The following is a 19,211-nucleotide window of genomic DNA, read 5'->3' as shown; positions in this document are numbered from 1 at the left end:
GTTGAATGTTGAATGTAAGTGAAAAAAATCTATATAAACCAGTAATAGATAGTGGTCTGGGTCATTTTAGCTACAGCCTGCTGCAGGAAGCATGTTATTTCAAAATACACATTTATATTATTTGATTTGGTTGTGTACAATTTTTTTAATGTTTCTTCATTAAGAAATTAATTTTATAATTTAAGCAGTTATCACTTATTTCAACTTTAAAATTCTTAGTGTAAAAACAAAAACACTCAAAGTAAATTATGAGCATAAAGTGTTTTATTTTTACATGGTCCTTAATAGTTATTAGTGTTTGAAACTGTTCTTGAATACAATATGTAAAATCATTATGATGTCTAGTTTTATTTAGAGTAGTTCTAAGTACTACATAATATTAATATTAGTGTAGTTTAGATTATAACTAACTATGGTTTTAAGTGTGGTTGTATACCTAAGTATGACCTTGCAAGGTTATAAAATTTAGTATTTAAGGAGTTTTACTATATAGTTTTTTTATAATTTATTTGACTAGTTTGTATGTATTATATTAATTTTTTTTAAGCTAACACACAATTAGTGTAAATCTACATGTAACATAACCTTTGTACTTACTACCTTCATAATATTTATAATATATTATAATACTATGATTTAGCTTGCTGATGTTCAAAAAAAATTATAACAGTGATAGGCAATACTTTGCGAGTAGGGAAACTATTAGAAGAAATCTTTCGCATATTGGATTGTTAAAAAAGGCTACAGGTCACTTAATTTTGTATATTTTAACACAAAACTTGTAGAAACTCATTAAAAGCAAGTTTGTAACGGATAAACAGTATAATAAGTGCCAGTGTGTAATAAAAATTAAACGTTAAGTACATATCTAAGTGTTTTCATTATCTAAAGCTCAAAATTAATAAAACCACCACGAGATACTTTAACGAAAAAAAACTTTGCCATATGAAAAGTTTTTGTAAAAGTCATACGTCGCCCAATCGGAATTTATAATCTAACTTTAGTAAAGATGTTTAAAACAAATAGGCTTAGCAATAAAACTAGAAACTGCTGTTTTATCCAAGTTCACGCTCATATACTAGTTAATTGGTATGTATAAAATTAGTAGGCTAATTAAATTTGCGGATAAACTAAAATAATTGTGCTGACTAGGTAAAAATAAAAGCGGTTAAAAACAATTTAAAGCGTTTAATGCAAAAATAAAATGTTAAATTGAGTTGTAAACTTTTATAATTGAGTTCTCTTAATATTTGATCTTAAAATTTAACACTATTTTTTACTAAAACTATAATTACTTTTTGGATTTCTATTGTATATCTAACCACATCATTCTAAAAAACATCTCTTGAAAGTTCGTTCAATATTTCAGTTTAAGTTTTGTTTTTAGTTTTAATACTAAACTAAATTACATATATTTTAAATATTTTATTTAATTAACATCAAATAGTTCAATTATCTTTACATAACTGATAAAAACATATAGCAGTTTAATTACTAATGACATTAAAAAAAGTATCCAATAATTAACATATACACTAAATATAGTTTAATAAAAGTGTTTTAATACATACTAATATTGATATTTACATCTGAAATTGTACTTCTAAACACAATATAAACTTGTTATTTGCTTTTATTAATTTACACTTTAACATGTTATCCTAGCTTAAGCTTGTTTTTAAAAATGTTCTTAGCCGCTTTAGTAAAACACTTTGTACTTTTATGATTTCTTCACAAAACATTAACCGAATTCAGTTTATGTTAAAAAAAATCAAAGTAAGTAGTTGGCTTCATTTTAAATAGTGTTTGAAAAATTTATTAAACATTTTAAATCGTTTCAAAACTAGAAAATAAATCAAAACTTATATTATGTACCTTTGTCTTTAGATATAAGAAAAGTGTCCTGTATAGTTTTAGTGTTAACCAAATAATATGAAAATAAAGCTTTTTTTACATTATTATAAAAGAATATTGATTATAGCTAATACTTTGTAAACTAATGTGTTGCATACCTGACTGTGACTCATGTTAAAAAAAAGTAATTTGCCCAAAACAACCACAGTTGATTTAGTTTTCAGTTATCAACAGTGCTAGTTTAAACTTACCAAACTTTAAGTTTGCTTTAAAAGTTTTAAGTATTTATAAGAAAAGTATAATAAGAAAACATATTTTGATATTACCAAAAGACTTTTTCTGGCAGGATTGTATAATATAAACCAGAATGTACAAGTTCCTAATTTAAAAAAAATGTAGAGATGGTATAATACACTGTATATAAATTAATTCAATTTATTTTATTTATTCAAACATATGCTTTAATGTTTGAAACGTCAAACATTAAATTAAGTTATCTTTTAATTTATGACGAAAACTTGTTATTTTTATTAATGACTCGATAACCGAAACGTTTTTCTTACTCCAAATCCAAGCTCTTGAAAATTTTTGGTCGTAAAAAAAAATATAAGACTTTTGATATAATGTCAACTGATTCTTTAAAAAAATTGAAAGTTTAATTTTTAACACAGTCAAGAGAAAATACATTAAGTTTATTATTACTTAAAACAACTTTGTGGTAAAACAAAATGTTACAAAGTTAAAATTTTAAAATTAACATACAAACATTAGCTGAAAATATAAGTTGATGTCAAAGTTAAAAGCTATAACAAAACTCATACATACACATATTTTATCAAAAATTAGATATTACTTTAACAAAACAAAAACTTATTTGAAACTTATAGTATACCTTAAACTTATTGTAAGATGTGTTCTGTTTTACATCAGTCTAAAATACCCCAAGCATGCATTCAAGTCAGTGTAGAAAGAAAAATTACTTTTTATTCATTTTTTTATAGAAAGTTTTTACTTTTTTGAAATTGATACTTAACTAATAACTTAAGATGTAAATAGTTCTTGTTCCTATTGTATTTTAGACAGCCTTTCTTAAGTGTTCTAGCAACGCTATTAATATGTTCGGTACTTCAGAAATTTTTAACTTGTTTAATTTCAACAATTTAATAATGCTTTGCTCAACATAAAAAGATATATTCCAAACTATAGCTTTTATAAAGTTCTTTGAGTTTTTACTTGATAAGGAAAAAGCACAATTTAGTTTTCTTTTCTAGATTTATTATTATTTTTTAATTTTCAGTTTAAGTTACATTAGAAAAGGACTTTTAATTCTCCTAATAACTCAATATTACCTATAAGATAATTGGAAAACTACTAACGTTTGGTTATAGAATTCATTTAAATATTAACTAGTTCTAAACAACTGAAAATTATTTATTTGCAAAAAATATACAAAAACACACTATGCTAAATAAATAACCTATAATTATGGTATAAAAACAATAATAAATTACAACTTTTCTAATACACATTGTTTTTTAAATTTTCTAAGGCTATGACACCATTTAGCACTGAGAACGCATACTGTTCTCATTCATCAACTTTTCCCCGGTTTATAAATTTTAAGCTGGTTTATATCAGCTCCAAATTAAAGCTTCAAAACTAAAGTTGCATTTTCTGTTCCTTAAGAAATTTCTTATTTTTGTTTTTATTTGATAAAACATTTCTTTTTTTAAACAACCGCTCCGTCATTACAAACTTCAAAAGTATTAAATTTTTTACAATTTTTTGCTGAAAAATGTTGTGTACACAAATTGCGCTACAAAATTAAAAAAAATATTCTTGGATTAATACTCAGCAAAATCAGTTCACTTTTTTTTTAAATGAAAACCTAATCTAGTATATAAATGATAAATTTTTTATATAGTATTGCACTTGTATTGTTTAATTTCAAACTTTATATAGTTGAAATAAGACCAGCACGAATTTGTTTAAATATATAAATTATGCCAGTTATCTCCAATCCTATATAAAGATTATAAGGGAAGGCTTTAAATATTCAACTTACACTTCAAGCTTGTATATATTTTGTCCTGATTATTTTTATGTTAAAAAGTTATGTACTTAATTTTAGTAAGTTTCAAAAATAAAAATAATTTTTTTTTCAAAATATATTAAAGTTTTTTTGTAAGATATAGAAAAAAACAATATATTTTTATTCTTTTTGACTGTAGAAAGGTTTTTTGTTGTAAGTCTTTTCAATTTTTAAAAAATTTTTGGACTCATAGAAACTAGCTAAATTAAAATTATACAGTTATAACTGTTTGGTAATTAAGAGGATTCAAAATTGTCTATATAATCAGTTTACAAACAAAACTATCAAACTTTAACTGCTGAAACCAGGTCTTAAAGGTAAAAACTAATTATACTTTAGTATTAGCACTTTTTGAGCAATATTTAATTCAAGACTTTTAAAAATAACAAAACTACTATCGAGATTTAATACAAGGTGATTAAAACAAACTTATAGATCTAAGACATATCTTTTAATTTTAAGTTTGTTTAAAAGTAAAATTTAACTTAGCATTCAGCTTTTATGTACTAACTAACATTTAAAAAATAAAAATAATGAACACTATAAAATAAAATAACAAGATACTTTTAACTTAGTTTTAATTTAGTTGTTTCTAATAAAAGTACAGAGTAGAGAACTTTGAGTTTATATAAAAAGTAAAACTTTTTTATTGAGATTTATATTTACCAAAAAATTAAAATTTGTATATTTGGTGATGTTGTTGAACTAAATAATATAGTATAGTATTATATATATAATAAAAAAAGTGGCAGCATTTAATATTTATTTAGCATGAAAATAAACAAATCACAACTAGTAAATAATCACAAAGTTGAGGAAACTCCTATACATATTTTCATGGAAAAAAGTATTCTCAATTATCTACTAATCAAAATACTTAGTTAGCTGTGTTTAAAAATATGAAGCCGTTATTCTTTATAAATCAGAACTGATGAAAAAAAAGGAAGCATTAAATAAAACAGTAAATAAATTTAATGGTTTTTTAAATTATACTATTATTAGTTCATTTCTTATAAAGCTGCTGAATTTTAAATATGCATTTAATTAAGCACAAGAAAACAAAAATCCAAAACAAAAGTTAGTTGGGGTAGTTTAAAAAAATTAACATAAATTACTATGTGATAAAAAAAGGTAACTCAACATTAAACTATAAAGTTGAACTAACTGTAATATAAGAAACAATAGAATTTATTTTAAATTTATTGTTATTACAACAGTATCTCAGATTACTTTTGTATTCAAAAGCAAGATATTTAATATAACAAACTTATTAGGCTTTGTTTGCTACATTTGGAACTGTACATTAAATGAGTTTAAATAACATTTAATGATAATTTGAGAAAAATTTCAACATTTTCGATAATAGCAAAAAGTAGCTGAAGAAATAGTAAGTTTTTAAGTATTATGAATTTAAAACAAATTAAAGAAGCTAGTAACTTATTTCTTAGTTAGTTTTTAGATCATGCTTATTTATAAGCGAAAAACTATTAATTGAAAAAATATTATTTTTCTGTACTATTAAAAACTCACTATGTTTCACAATAAAATGAATTTAAATTAATACTTATATCAAGTAGTTATTAAAACTAAATTTTTTAAATTTGTTTTGCATAATCATTTGCCTTGAAGCTCAAATGGAAAAAAAAAACAAAAATACAAATAAAAATAAGCAAATTAGAAAAAAAAAAATAAACGAAGTATCACAATTATTTATTAATAAAATAATAGGAAATAATGTTATAAGAAAATAAGATCGATTCATCCTAAGAAAACAATAAGGTTTGCAAATATTATATAAGTTACACAAAGGACTTAAAACTTTTCACCTTACAAATTCACATATTTTTATGTATGTTTATAAATGTTAAAAAAACAGCACTTTATCAAACCTAACTTAATGCATAGTCATAAGAGCAGTTAAAAATAAATTTACTAATTAATCTTTACTCAACTTAAGTACTAATAACTTAATTTTCATTACAAAAGACCTCAATATAATTTTTTTCAATAATCTTAGTAATTTATTACTGTATATATTATATAAATCAAAATAGTTTGCCTAAAAAGTACCGCACAATTTTTTTTTTTAATTATAACATGTAAGGGACTATAAATTAAATCTTATAATTATCTTTTTCTAAATATATTTTTCAATGAAAAAATTCTTTTAAGACTTGCTATCACTTAAAGTACATTAAAGTCAGTTTAAGCCCCAACATCGTATATAGAAAAAAATCAGAATATTAACAAAATAAGATGTGAATCTAGCACATTCACAAGATAAAAGATACCTAGTATTTGTACGATGAATAATACGATAGATACTTTTTTTAAAAACTAATACTAGTCAAACAAAAGGAAAATGCCATCGAAAACGTAAAGAAAACAACTTTAACAAATAACTGCACACAAATTTATACTTCTAGACAATCACAAGTTAAACATTCAGGAACTATTTCATCATATTTCTACCAAGTTCTCTCTTCATACTGCTTTGAAGAATTTTCTTTTTTCTGTTTATAATTATTTATCTGGTGATAATTGTAAGGATGGTGTCTGTTGTTGTGTTGGTGTTGTTTTGCCGCCTGTGAATAATTCACAATAAAAGTATATAGAAATAATAAAAGTATAATAATTGATATCCTAATTATTTTCAAGTAATACTTGAAACATTTTATTGTTGTACTGATAATTTATATTGTTGCGCAGAGTGGAAAATTGTATAACAACCAAATAATCAATAAAGATTATTAACAAACAGTGTGAGTCAAAAATTATTTTGTTACGGGCATTTTTCTATGGCTTATAAAGGTGATTCCCGTGTTGTAGCGTCAAAAAGTAAATATAACGCGTATTTGAAAAAGGTAAAAATGAACGTCAAGTTTTTGACTTAATGGCACGCGTGAGTCATAAGTTTATTTTAGTTTTTTTCAGATTATTTTTAAAACTTTATTTTGATTGACAGGTTAAAATATAACGAAAAATTAAGTCATAACAGCTGCTTGTGATCACATACGATTAAAATACTAATCTAATAAAAATATATTAAAAATTTTTGTTACTCTTATTATAGGTCAGATAAAAAACAAATAAACTTTAACTTTATAACAAAAAAATAGTCAATTAAATTATTTTTAGGTAATTTTTTTTGTTATATTTTTTAAGATAAAATTTTGACTAAAGAATTTTTGGGTTTTACATTATTTTTCCTTGTTCAAAAAAAATGTTTTTAACTATGGAGGAAAATAAACAAGTGCTATTACTGTTAAAAGAACTAAAACTCAGTGTGTACAACTAAATTCATATATATGTTTTTATTTACCAACTTTCTCCTGCATTTTTTGGTGATTTTGGTCCATTAATTGCCTGTCGCTAAAAGAAACAAAACATAAAACATCATTAAACAGTTAACTTTTTTCTGTTGATTTTGTGACAGAAATTCAAAATTGTTAATAAAAATCTTAACTAATTTAATTTATTATTAATACAAAATAACAAAATACCGCTTCTTCGTAGAATTTTTTTTCAAGTTGCTCACGCTTCTGCAAGTAGAAACAAAACAATATTAAACTACTGAATGTTTCCGATTATTTGTGGCAGATATTTCAAGTAGAAACAAAACAATATTAAACTACCGAATTTTTCCGATTATTTGTGGCAGATTTTTGAAGTTAAAATATAATATTTATTACAATAAAACATTTAATCAGATATGGTTTTGGTGATTTCACTGGAGATTCTCAAGTTTTTAATGAAACATTTTTTTTATTACTATCAAACAAATATTTTTGCTTCTGATGATTTTGTTGCTGTTATAAGATATAAAACATATTAAAACATTTAATTACCTTTTTAAAACGCTTGGTAAACTCGAAGTTGTTCTCCTTCAAATTTTCCAAACATTTCAGCGAATCAGAAGGTAGAGGGTCTTTCCAGAAAAAATCGTGGTTCAAAGCCTCGTCGGCGTCAATTCTCTGTTGAGTTTTGTATTAGTTGTTTATTTTATCAATTTTATATATGTTACAGTATTCACTGAAATATTTTAAATGCAAGAAACATGTTTTTGTAAAAATCAGTAATAAAATAAGTTCACATAATTAATATGCCAAGCATTAAAGGTACCTACCAAACAAAAAAACAAGAAACTATGTGAATTTTGATTAACAAACTTAAGCAAGAGCTTAAATTTTCATATTAATATATTCTAATTAAAACTACTAGTAATTTTTTTTATACATATAAAGTTTGTTAACCTTTTTAGGATTTAAACACAACAATTTGTCGATCAAATCAAATCCGTCCCTATCTCTTATTTTATACATCAGTCTATCTTTCAATACCCTTTTCCTGTTTAAAGTAAATAAATGTTATTAAAAAATAAAGAAAACTATGTGTGAGAAAAAGTGATTACGTCACACTAGTAAAGAAAGTACCAGGTTTATTTTTTACAAATAAGTGTAGTTAGATAAAAACATATGAGTTGGTATTTATAAGATATTTTGTTTTATTTCAAAGTTGGAACATAGCTTTGTGTACTTAATAAGCAAATTAGAGCAAAGTATTTTTGTTGAAAATAGACCCTGAAGAAGGTTTCATGCACAAATCACTTAAACACATTCTAATTATTGCCTGTTTTGTTTAGTATATAAAGGTGCAAATACCTATTGAAAGCAAAAAAAATACTAGCAAAAACTTATTTTGTAACATTTATTAAGACCTTTTTAGTCGTCTTTTCTTGTTTAAGCTAAGTAAAAATACATGCATCTATCTGCTCACAGCTCTTGTTAAAAGTAAACAACATTTATGGTTTTTTTTTCATTGAGACTCATCATTTTAATTAATCAAATTTCTCAACAACAAAACTTCTCAACAAAATTTACCTACTAATAGTTGTTAAAATGTTGTGATGAAATAACAATTAATTTTATAATTTAAAAGCGTATGAATATATATAGAACTATTTGTAACAATAAAAACGTTTGATAAGCTTTCTCAAGATAATTTTCTCAGTTTCTCAAAACAACATTGTTTATTCGAGGGAGGTAATTGTTTTTCAATGAATACGTAAAAAAAAAAGTTTTCTTTGCTTTTGATATAAATAAAAGTAAACAATATTTTGAAAGTTATGAGCATTCGGTACATTAATTTGTAAGTAATTGGTAAGCTAAAGTTGAGCTTTAAACAATTATATTTAAGTACTAATGCTCTCTACTTAAGTTCAAAGATACTTATTAGTATTTTATAATCATTTGTATTTAACTGTAGTTTTAGTTTAGTGTGATGCAGTTAAAATGTATCTTTGTATTTTTTAGTTCATTTTTTAGTTAGATAAGTTTTGTTTCGCTTGTTTTTATTAATCTTCTATAACTTATTATTCCCTATAACCCTTAATAATAACTAACCTTAATAAGTACTAATGCTCTCTACTTAAGTTCAAAGATACTTATTAGTATTTTATAATCATTTGTATTTAACTGTAGTTTTAGTTTAGTGTGACGCAGTTAAAAATGTATCTTTGTATTTTTTAGTTCATTTTTTAGTTAGATAAGTTTTGTTTCGCTTGTTTTATTAATCTTCTATAACTTATTATTCCCTATAACCCTTAAGAACCTCTATATTGAGATAAAGTATTATGTGACCTGTTATGTTGTTTTTTATTATCTACAATTTTATCTTAATGATGTTGCAATCTTTCAACTCCAAACAATAAAAAAATTTAAAACAACCTACTTTTCTATTTCTAAAAATATAGTCTGGAGATTGATGTAGCTCTACAGAAAAAAGAATACGTTTTTATCATTAAAAAAAATAACCTGTTATTTAGTTTTTTATCATTCACAATATAATGTTGATAATATTGTGATTTTTCAACACTAAATAAATCTACTTATTTTTTATATATAACCTGTTATGTTGTTTTTTATCATTCACAATATAATGTTGGTAATGTTGTAATTTATCAACTCCAGGCCAAACATCTGGGGTAATTGATCCGCACAACTTTGTTATCAAATCAAGTTGGTTTTTTTCCACATTTCCCTGAGGAAGTAATAATTATATTTAGTAGTAACCAAAATAGTAATAGATATATAAACATATAACTGTTATAAATTTAGTATTTAGTGTAACCTCAAATTAGTAATTTAGGTTACTATTAATTATAAATGTTGTCAAATTGTCAGGGTTTCCACATGTATTAAGATATTTTATCCAGAATATAAGAAGTTTTTCCGTGTTTTAAAAAGTATACGTTTCGATAGTTTTAGTTTAAAGTTAAGTTTAAGGTAAAAACTTTGTAAAATAGTAAAACGACATTAAAAAGATACCATAAAGCTTCTTTAGATGTGTTATTTAATAAAAAGACTTGGGATTACAAAAATTATTTATCTATATGACAAAATTTTTGTGTCAAATCGAAATTTCACTGCTTAACATGTAAAAGTTATTAAAAATTCCAGGTTTTTAAGTAAATTTTGTTCACAATTCAAGTTCTTTTTAACCTCTTAAGTTCCAGGTTTTTCCAGGATTCCAGGTTTTTTTGCAACCCTGATATTATTTTCAATGTAACTAGAAAAAACTATACAAACACTTTTAATTTTTAACAATGTAATTAAAATTAAAATAATAATAAACTAACCAAACCTGCATTAAGGCATAAAAAAACACTAATTACTTTTTACCTATATAATTGACTAAATACAAACCTGCATCAAAGGCACTCTGGTCCACAATTCACTCATAATACATCCGGCACCCCAAAGATCAATTGGTGGCCCGTAGTTTCTTTCGCCTTTTATAATTAAGGTAAACAATATAAGATAAACAGTGTAATAATAAAAACAGTAATTTTTATTACTTCTAAACTATTTATGTTCATTGCTATATTATAATTACAATTAATATAATTTCTAGACAAAAAACGAGTAATTCTTTTAACCTTCAAACAGTAATTAAGATGTATCAAAAATACTAACGATTTTTAAAGAAAGTATATAATTACTCACCAAGTAAGAGTTAAGGTATATATGACATAAACAAAAACAAGATAACTTTGTTAAATAAAAGCAATTTACATAACTTAATCAAACATCAGATATAAAATATAAATGCAAAACAACAATTGTCTTCATATTCAAACTAATAAAAATTCTCACCAAGTAATAATTCAGGGGGTCTGTACCACAAAGTGACCACTCTGTTTGTATATTTGTTCGATTCTCCTTCCTTGCGAACTGTGAACGCTCTGAAAGAAAAATTATTTATATGCATTGCAAATTTTCTTGTTTACTTTACTTATTTTGTTTTGTTTTTTTAATTGTGTATTATGCTTTTTTAAGTTATATAAATATTAATAAATATAATACACAAATGTCTAAATGATAATGTTAGCTTTTTTAAACTACAGATTGTGAAAATTAAATTTTAGAACACTACATCATTTCAGAAAAACCAATTGATTGATTAATCATAATCAGTGTGTAAGTTTAATTTGCAAATTCTGCTAAATAGTATTACTTACAACACTTACTTAATATTAACAACTTAAGTTTTGTTGGTTATAAGTGTTAGTTTTAGTGAAAAATATTTGTTCTAGTTGTTATATTGGCATTACATAGGTGTTAGTAAATTTATATTATTTTTTTTATATCAGAAGAAATGAACTAGTAACAGTTTTATACATTTTAGGTACTGAGATTGGAGTAACACTATTAAACAAACTAAATTTTAATATCTTGGTTAATAACTTAGCGACAAAATTGAATTAAACTGATTATAAAACGTTTTTTTAAGTCTAAATAACTAGTTAAAGGTGAATCCATAACTGTATTTATTTTTATCTCTGTTCATATTAAATATTTTATTCACTTTAAAATTTTAACAGAAGGCCATAGCTATGAAAAATATAACTTTTTTTTGTCAATTTGTACTGGTTTTTATTAATTAAAACTACTACAAAAACTTTTTAAGTCATCTGCTCGAATTTTATCACTTTTGTGGATATTTTAGTTACTTTTACAAACAATAAAAATCTAAAATATAACAACCTAAAAAATTTTTTTTCAGAATTTTTTCAACTCATTACTTATTAATCATTATAACTGTTATAAAACAAAAATAACAAATATATATTTTTGTTATTATTTACAATGTTGTTACTTTTTGCTTTTTCGATGTTAGAGGTTTTTTGAATATTTTCGTGTTTTCTTTTTCACAGATATGTAAAATTTTCACAAAAACTTAAAGAAATATCCAAAAAGCACTTTATTTAATTCAATTGATATTAAACATGTCTGATTGTAATAAATGTACATAGAACTTTTAATTAATTGTTTTTTAACTTTTTTTATTAGTTTCCATTTTTTTCTATAGTTTTAAATGTTTAAAAATTGATAAAAAAAATTCAAGTATTGGATTAGGGTTTAAAATAAATTATAATTTGATTTTTTTAAGTTATTATAACAGCTTTTAATATAAAATTATAATATTAAATTAGCTGTTAACAATTTTCAGGTAAAAGATAACAATAAACATTTAGCAAGTTGTTTTTAAGTAAAATAACTAGTCTGAGTTAGATTTTTTAATTTAAAAAATTTTTGAATGTAACAAGAACAAAATTCGAAAAAATAACAGTTTAAAAAACTTTAAAACTTACAATATTACAATAATAACAGAAAAACCTTACAGAAATCAACCACAGATTTAGGAAACACATCAGAATTTTCCTGAGCTTTGCAAAAAACTTAAAACAGGGCTGAGATATTACCTAAAATTCAGACTAGCCTGAATTAGCCAGTTTTTAAGGCTAATTGATTAATCATATAACAATTTTTTGAAAAGAAATAGTTTTTAATAATGGTATCAAAATTATAAAATAAGTTTTTATGGGGTTTAACTAGATCGCTGATTCAAAAATAAAAAACTCATCTGACGCTAACAACTTAAGTTTATTTTAAGTTTAATCATAATTATTTTTATAGCTATACCCTCCTAAAAGAGTAAACTTTATCAACTCTAAAGTTAGGCTGATAAGTAAAAGTATTAACCTAGCCAACCAAACCTACAATTTGAAAATCAATTTAAATTTATTTTCGTAGCTATAACCTTCTAAAAATATGTGTAGAGGTATTAATAGTTTAAAAATTAAACAAGCTACTCTGTAATATTCTAACAAAACAAAATCGACTAATAATAACCTAGCTAATCCAAAATTAGCAAGTTTTATTGAGCCATGTTTTGTAAAAATCATCTTACTTGTAAATAAACAACTAATTATAACCTAGCAAGGCCGAAATCATTATATTGTAATGACCAATAACTTTTTTTTTTTTACTTTTTCCTAACCTAGCTTAAAAAAATCAGCGAGATTCAGTATTCCGTCTTTTGTAATGACCAATAACTCATTTTTATATTATTAATTTTTTCCTAACCTAGCTAATCCGAAATCAGCAAGTTTGAGTGTTCCATCTTTTGTAATGAGAACGTTTGCGGCTTTCATATCTCGATGTATCACTTTATTGCGATGCATGTAAAACAATCCTTCAAATAGTTGGTACATTATCTGTTGAAATAACAAAAACTATATGTTTATATCATTCTTTTACCTATAATTGTTATAATGCAAGTAAAAAACTCCTTCTAGTAATTAGTACATTATTTTTTTATGTAATTTAATTAAGAAGTTCATCTGTATTTAACATTATTCAAATTATTTATCAACAAGCATGTAGAATAGAATAATCCTTCTAATAGTTGGTACATTACTTGTTTATGTATAAAATAAGAGTTATGTTTATGATTATTGTACATTTATCTATCAACATTAGAATACTATTATTTTATGTTATTAATCTATTATTTTAGAATAATTAGAATAAGAACTTTGTTACATTATTCATTTTACATATACAAATATATAATAGTAAATATTATAACTTATTATTATAATACTTTTCTAGAGTTCCTTATTAAACTAAATAGTTACAACTAAAGTTTTGTAGTGCCAGTAATTAGTGTGTCTACACAAGATGTTTAACTAAAATTGATGTGAATTCCTAAATTATTAGCAAACTTTAAATAATTTTAAAATTAAGTTTTAAACTACTTTATTTTTACTTATTTCTGTTGCTTTAAAAATAATTCTATAAATCCAAGCTTATCACTGTCATTTTACAAGCTACTAGGTGTATATCAGTTAAAATTATTCATACAATTTATAATAAATAGTTTAGAACGCCAAATGATGCATGCTTTTTCACATGGGGTGCAAAAGGTTTTTTGATTTTCTTCCAAGTTTATAAAAAACAATTTTTTGGTTTATTTTTCTTATAAAGTTATCTTAAGTTAAAAAAGTAGTTTTAAATAGTATAGCAGCATAGAAAAGATACTGTAAAGTTACTTAAAAGGTATTGTTTACTAATTGAAAGTTTTAAGTGACACAAACATTTTAATATTTATGATGAATTCTTTTGACTTTGTGGAAATTTCGTTACTTAACATGTGAAAATAGTTTAAAAAATCTAGGGTTTCCACGTATTTTATTGACTTTTGTTTAAAATTCCTTTTTTCAGTTATTTTCAATGTTTTTAGGTTCTTAGTTTTTTTAGGTATTTTTGCTTATCGAATCTCATGATTTTCTGCAACTCTACATACATAATTTATAATTTAATATATCTGTTTATATTACCAAGTGAAAACTTGTAAATATACTAACCTTTTTAATTTCTCCGAGTAAAAACGTTATGTTTTTATTGCAGAGAAGACCTGCCAAATCGTGTTGACAAAATTCCAACACCAAAAAAACGCTTCCGAATCTGAAGGAAAAACGTATTGTTGATGATAAAAATACAACAGTATAAGTAGTTTGTCATTAAATTTATTTTGTGTATTAGTAAACTCAAAACATTTTTATGACACACACTTATTTGTAGTCAGTAAAAACATGTATATATCTAAAAAAACATGTAAACAAATATTTTTGGCAAATTTCTTCTAGGATTTTTAAATTTCACGTCTTTGGGTCTATTTTTAGTTTAAGGCAAAAAACCATGTTAAATGTATATCTTTAATGTTAAATGTATATCTTTAATGTTAAATGACATTAAATGGATATCTTAAAGCTTTATTAAATGTGTTTTTAATAAAAGAAAATCTGATTCTAATTTCTTTTTTTTATCCTTACGATCGATTATATGTGTCAAATTGAAATTTAACTACTTAAAATTTAAAAGTTGCTTATAATTCTAACTTTTTCCAGGTTTTAGTGACTTTTGTTCGAGTTTCCAGGTTGTTAGTTTAAAATTTTTTAATTTTATGTTTTTCTAGTTTTTTTCACAAAAACTATCTATTCCAGGTTTTTCTAGGATTCCATGTTTTTTTTTCACTCTTTAATATTTATTGTGGCTTCTACTACCCACTACTACGTAAATACTACACTAAATTTCATTAAATCGTAACTTTTTAGGTTGATACAAAAAAAATTATTAACAAATTTCGCAGAATACAATTTTTTTTATATATCTGACATATAGGTTAGCTGTCTAATTTGCACAAGCTTAAAGAATTGCACAAGGTTACTAAATTGCACGAGGGTACAAAATTACATGAGGAAACGAAACTGAACAAGTACACAAAATTTCACGAAGACGACTAATTTGCAAGAGGGCACAAAATTGCACGATGATAAAATTGCACAAGTTTACTAAATTGCACGAGGAGACGAAACTACACGAGTGCACAAAATTGGACGAAGACTAGTTTGCTAAAGGGTACAAAATTGCACGAAATTAAAATTTCACGGAGGAAAACACTTTTGCACGAAAGGAATTTTTATGAAGACTTTTTAATCACAGCAGACAATTTTGCACGAAGAAATTTTTGCACAGGGTTTTTTTTTTTAATTGTTGTATTAATTTTTTTTTTAGTTATTTTTTTATTCTTTACTATTATTTTAACCCTAACCCTCGGTCGGTAATTTATATTTTTTTTTTCACTCTTGTGCAAAATTTACCATTGGTGCAAAATCGTCTTCTTGCAATTTTGTTCCCTAGTGCAATTTAGTAACCTTGTGCAATTTAAACCCGTTCCCCTGACATGTTATTCTATGTTAGTAGGTGCAGGTCAAAATGTAATCAATTTTACATTTACAAATGTTATCAATTTATTGAAAGTCAACAAAACTAAATAAACATACTTGTTTAGGGTTGTAGGTTTAGATCTGACAACTTCAATCAAATCCACCACATTCTTATGATGGAGAGCTTGCAAGATTTTTATCTCCCTCAGAGCAGTAATTGGAAACTGTTGTGAAAAAAAATCCTTAAATTATGTTTTCCGTATATATTCATATAAGAAACATAAAAAATTGCTTATTCTTAGAGAAAGATACACAATTGCATGACTTTTATCTCTCTCAGAGCAGTGATTGGGAACTGATAAACAAAAAAGAAGAGTATACAAAATTATATTTTCTGATAATTTAAACTTTAAGGTTTACTAGATTTTAATCGTTCTCAGCGGAATTATGAGAACTGTCAATTTGATAAAATAAAAATAAATTACTAATCTTAGTTGTGTGAATACTAGTTTAAAATCACCACAACACTCATTTACTTTTCATTATTAGTAGTTAAATATTATAATAAACTAATTTAAAATAAAAAATAAAGTATTCATAGCAAGTAACTAAAATTAAAAAGTTAGGTAAAATTCTGTGTTAAGCAGTATAAAAAAATTTTAAAGACACTGTAAAGCTACTTCAAATGTGTTTTGAAAAAAATAAAATTGATGATGATAAAAATTTATCATCTACATGATAGATTTTTGGTGTCAAATCAAAGTTTTACTAATTGATATGTAAAAATTGTTAAATGTTTCAGGTTTTATAGAAATTTTGTTTAAAATTCCAGGTTTTTAAGTTACTTTTGTTTAAAATTTCAGCTTTTTTAGTGATTTTGTTCAAAATTCAAGTTTTCTTTTCGAAATTCTCAATTCCAGGTTTTAAGAGGTGTTTTAGCCTAAATTGTTAAATTCCAGGTTTTTCCAGGATCCAAAGTTTTTTTGGCACCCCTGTTATAATTAAACTAATACCCTTTAAAGCAGTTATAGAAACTGATGATTTGATAAATTTATAAAAAATGCTTACATACTTTACTTACCATTTTAAAAAAAAAGTAAACTAACTAAAATAAATTTTATTTCAATACAGATGTAATTTGTAAGTTAGTTGAATAATCTATAGTTAGAACACTGACTGCTGAATTATTATATCTCTTTGTTACTTTTAAATGTAATTTAAATCTAAAATCAATATTAAAGTTTTCAAATTTTTTAATAGTAAAATAACATTATAAAACAAATAGAAAATACTTTAATCATTAGGACAATACTAACCCTTACAATTTGTATAAATAATTATTACCAAAGATTTAAAAAAAATTTAATTAGTTAAAAACTAAAAAAATTAAGCTTCCTAACCATAATTTATTACTTTTTAATCTTTACTACTTTTATTTTTTAATTAAATTTTAACTAAACAAATTATTTTCAATAATAATACCACCCCTTTTTTTATTCATTATATTCTATTTTCAAACGCAAACACTTATTAAAGAACTAAAATACTAAACATAAAAATATTACAACAACACTAATTAAAATAAAATAATTGAAAATATAGAACAACCTAAAATAAAATAACTAATTACAATACTATTAAATATAGTCAATGTATTTTTAACACAAACCCCTTCTTTTTCATTTTCCAAGACAACTTTTTTCAACGCTACAACATTTCTAGTTGCTTTGTCCCTTGCTTTGAACACTACACTGTTTATTTAAAATAACAAACGTAATTTCTGTTAAGCATATTGTTATTATTTGTTAATATATACTTTCTTTGCCTTGAATTTTTCTAATTCTATATATATGTATTGGGTTGCCAAAAGTTTTTTACAATAAATCATTCCAGATTTATCTAAGAACAATGTTTTTAGTTTATTGTCAGTATATAATTATATTTAAGTTAAAAAAAATTCTTGAAAAGAAGCTTCAAAGCCACTTTTAAAGTGTTGAAAAAAAATTGTGATATTTTTGATTCATAATAGAATTTTGTACATAAAGAAATTTCTACACTTTACATTTCAAAATTATCTAAAGTTTCTTGTTCTTCCAGGCTTTTTTCAAAGTTTCTTAAGTCCAAGTTTCTTATGAAAGTTGTTAAGTTGGTTTTAATAATTTTTCATAATTATACTCTGCTCTCATTGAAAATGATCATAAAATACCAAAAAGAAATATGATGTTACTTTAGAACTGCAAATAAGAAAATCAATTGCAAATTCTAGTATGAAATACAACCAGTGTAAAGAAACGCCTGAAATTTGAAAAAAAAAACTTTAACTAACCCGAAAGTGCCTTGTCCGATCTTCTCAATTTTTTCATAACAGTCCGCTGGTCTACATCCAAGCATTTTGTTTGTTTACTTTACAATGATAGCTGTAGATAATTATTAAAATATTAGGTTTGTCCGTTTTTATTAAATTTGTTTGCTCGATTAAGTGATATTTAATTGTTTAATGAGGTCTGTATGTAAGTATAAAAGTATTAGATAATTAAACTTAAAAGTGTGTAAACTAATTAGGCACATAGCTAGTTATTGTGACTAATAAACTCAAAGCAGACATTTTATGCAGCCTGGCATCTTTTGTTTTTAGTAAAACAAAATATAACTAAAATAATAATTATATAATAATTATATATGCCTGTAAGCTCCTAAAGTGCCTAAAAGCTCCAGGGGTAGATTACAATTTATAAATATAACTGTGGTCATTATTTCAAAATTTAGATGCTGTACAACAAATTAAAAAAACATTAAAATGTACTTTTGATATATGGTTATGTGCAACAAAGATAACATATTATCACTAGAAAGCTTAAATGTTTTAATAAAAAAATATCTGATGATAGTTTATATAAAAATTATTAAATAAATAAACTATTATTCAAATATATTGGCATTACATTACTATAAATAATAATAATACATAACATACATTTGTTAGTATTTAAGTATAAAATCAGACATTTATATTTATAAGATATATACCTCAATACACTATAAGCTATAGATATTGGTTAATAACATATAATAGTTATTGTATGTTAGACAACCATACTAATAAGCACAAAAAATCACATTAAATTTAATAGTTATTAACTACATGATTACCAAGATTTTTTGAAAACTTTCCCCATGTTTTCAAAATTTCCT

At 23.8% G+C, this 19,211-nt stretch overlaps 1 protein-coding gene across 1 annotated transcript; it reads right to left on the bottom strand.

Moving 5' to 3' along the window:
* Positions 1-6,414: 6,414 nt before the first annotated feature.
* LOC145845684 (cyclin-dependent kinase 9-like) lies at positions 6,415-18,410 on the bottom strand. The gene is made up of 11 exons (XM_082952792.1): positions 18,346-18,410; positions 17,689-17,770; positions 16,137-16,243; positions 14,658-14,757; positions 13,375-13,505; positions 11,101-11,189; positions 10,651-10,736; positions 9,852-9,985; positions 8,200-8,293; positions 7,795-7,920; positions 6,415-6,531 (listed from the first exon to the last, which is right to left on the bottom strand). The coding sequence occupies exons 1-11, from the start codon at positions 18,408-18,410 to the stop codon at positions 6,415-6,417; spliced, it is 1,131 nt and encodes a 376-aa protein (XP_082808918.1).
* Positions 18,411-19,211: the final 801 nt, after the last annotated feature.

This window comes from Thalia democratica, unplaced genomic scaffold (assembly GCF_965202585.1).
Source record: "Thalia democratica unplaced genomic scaffold, ktThaDemo2.hap1.1 HAP1_SCAFFOLD_127, whole genome shotgun sequence".
Taxonomy (NCBI): Eukaryota; Metazoa; Chordata; class Thaliacea; order Salpida; family Salpidae; genus Thalia; species Thalia democratica.
This window is presented reverse-complemented; position numbering and strand designations above follow the sequence as displayed.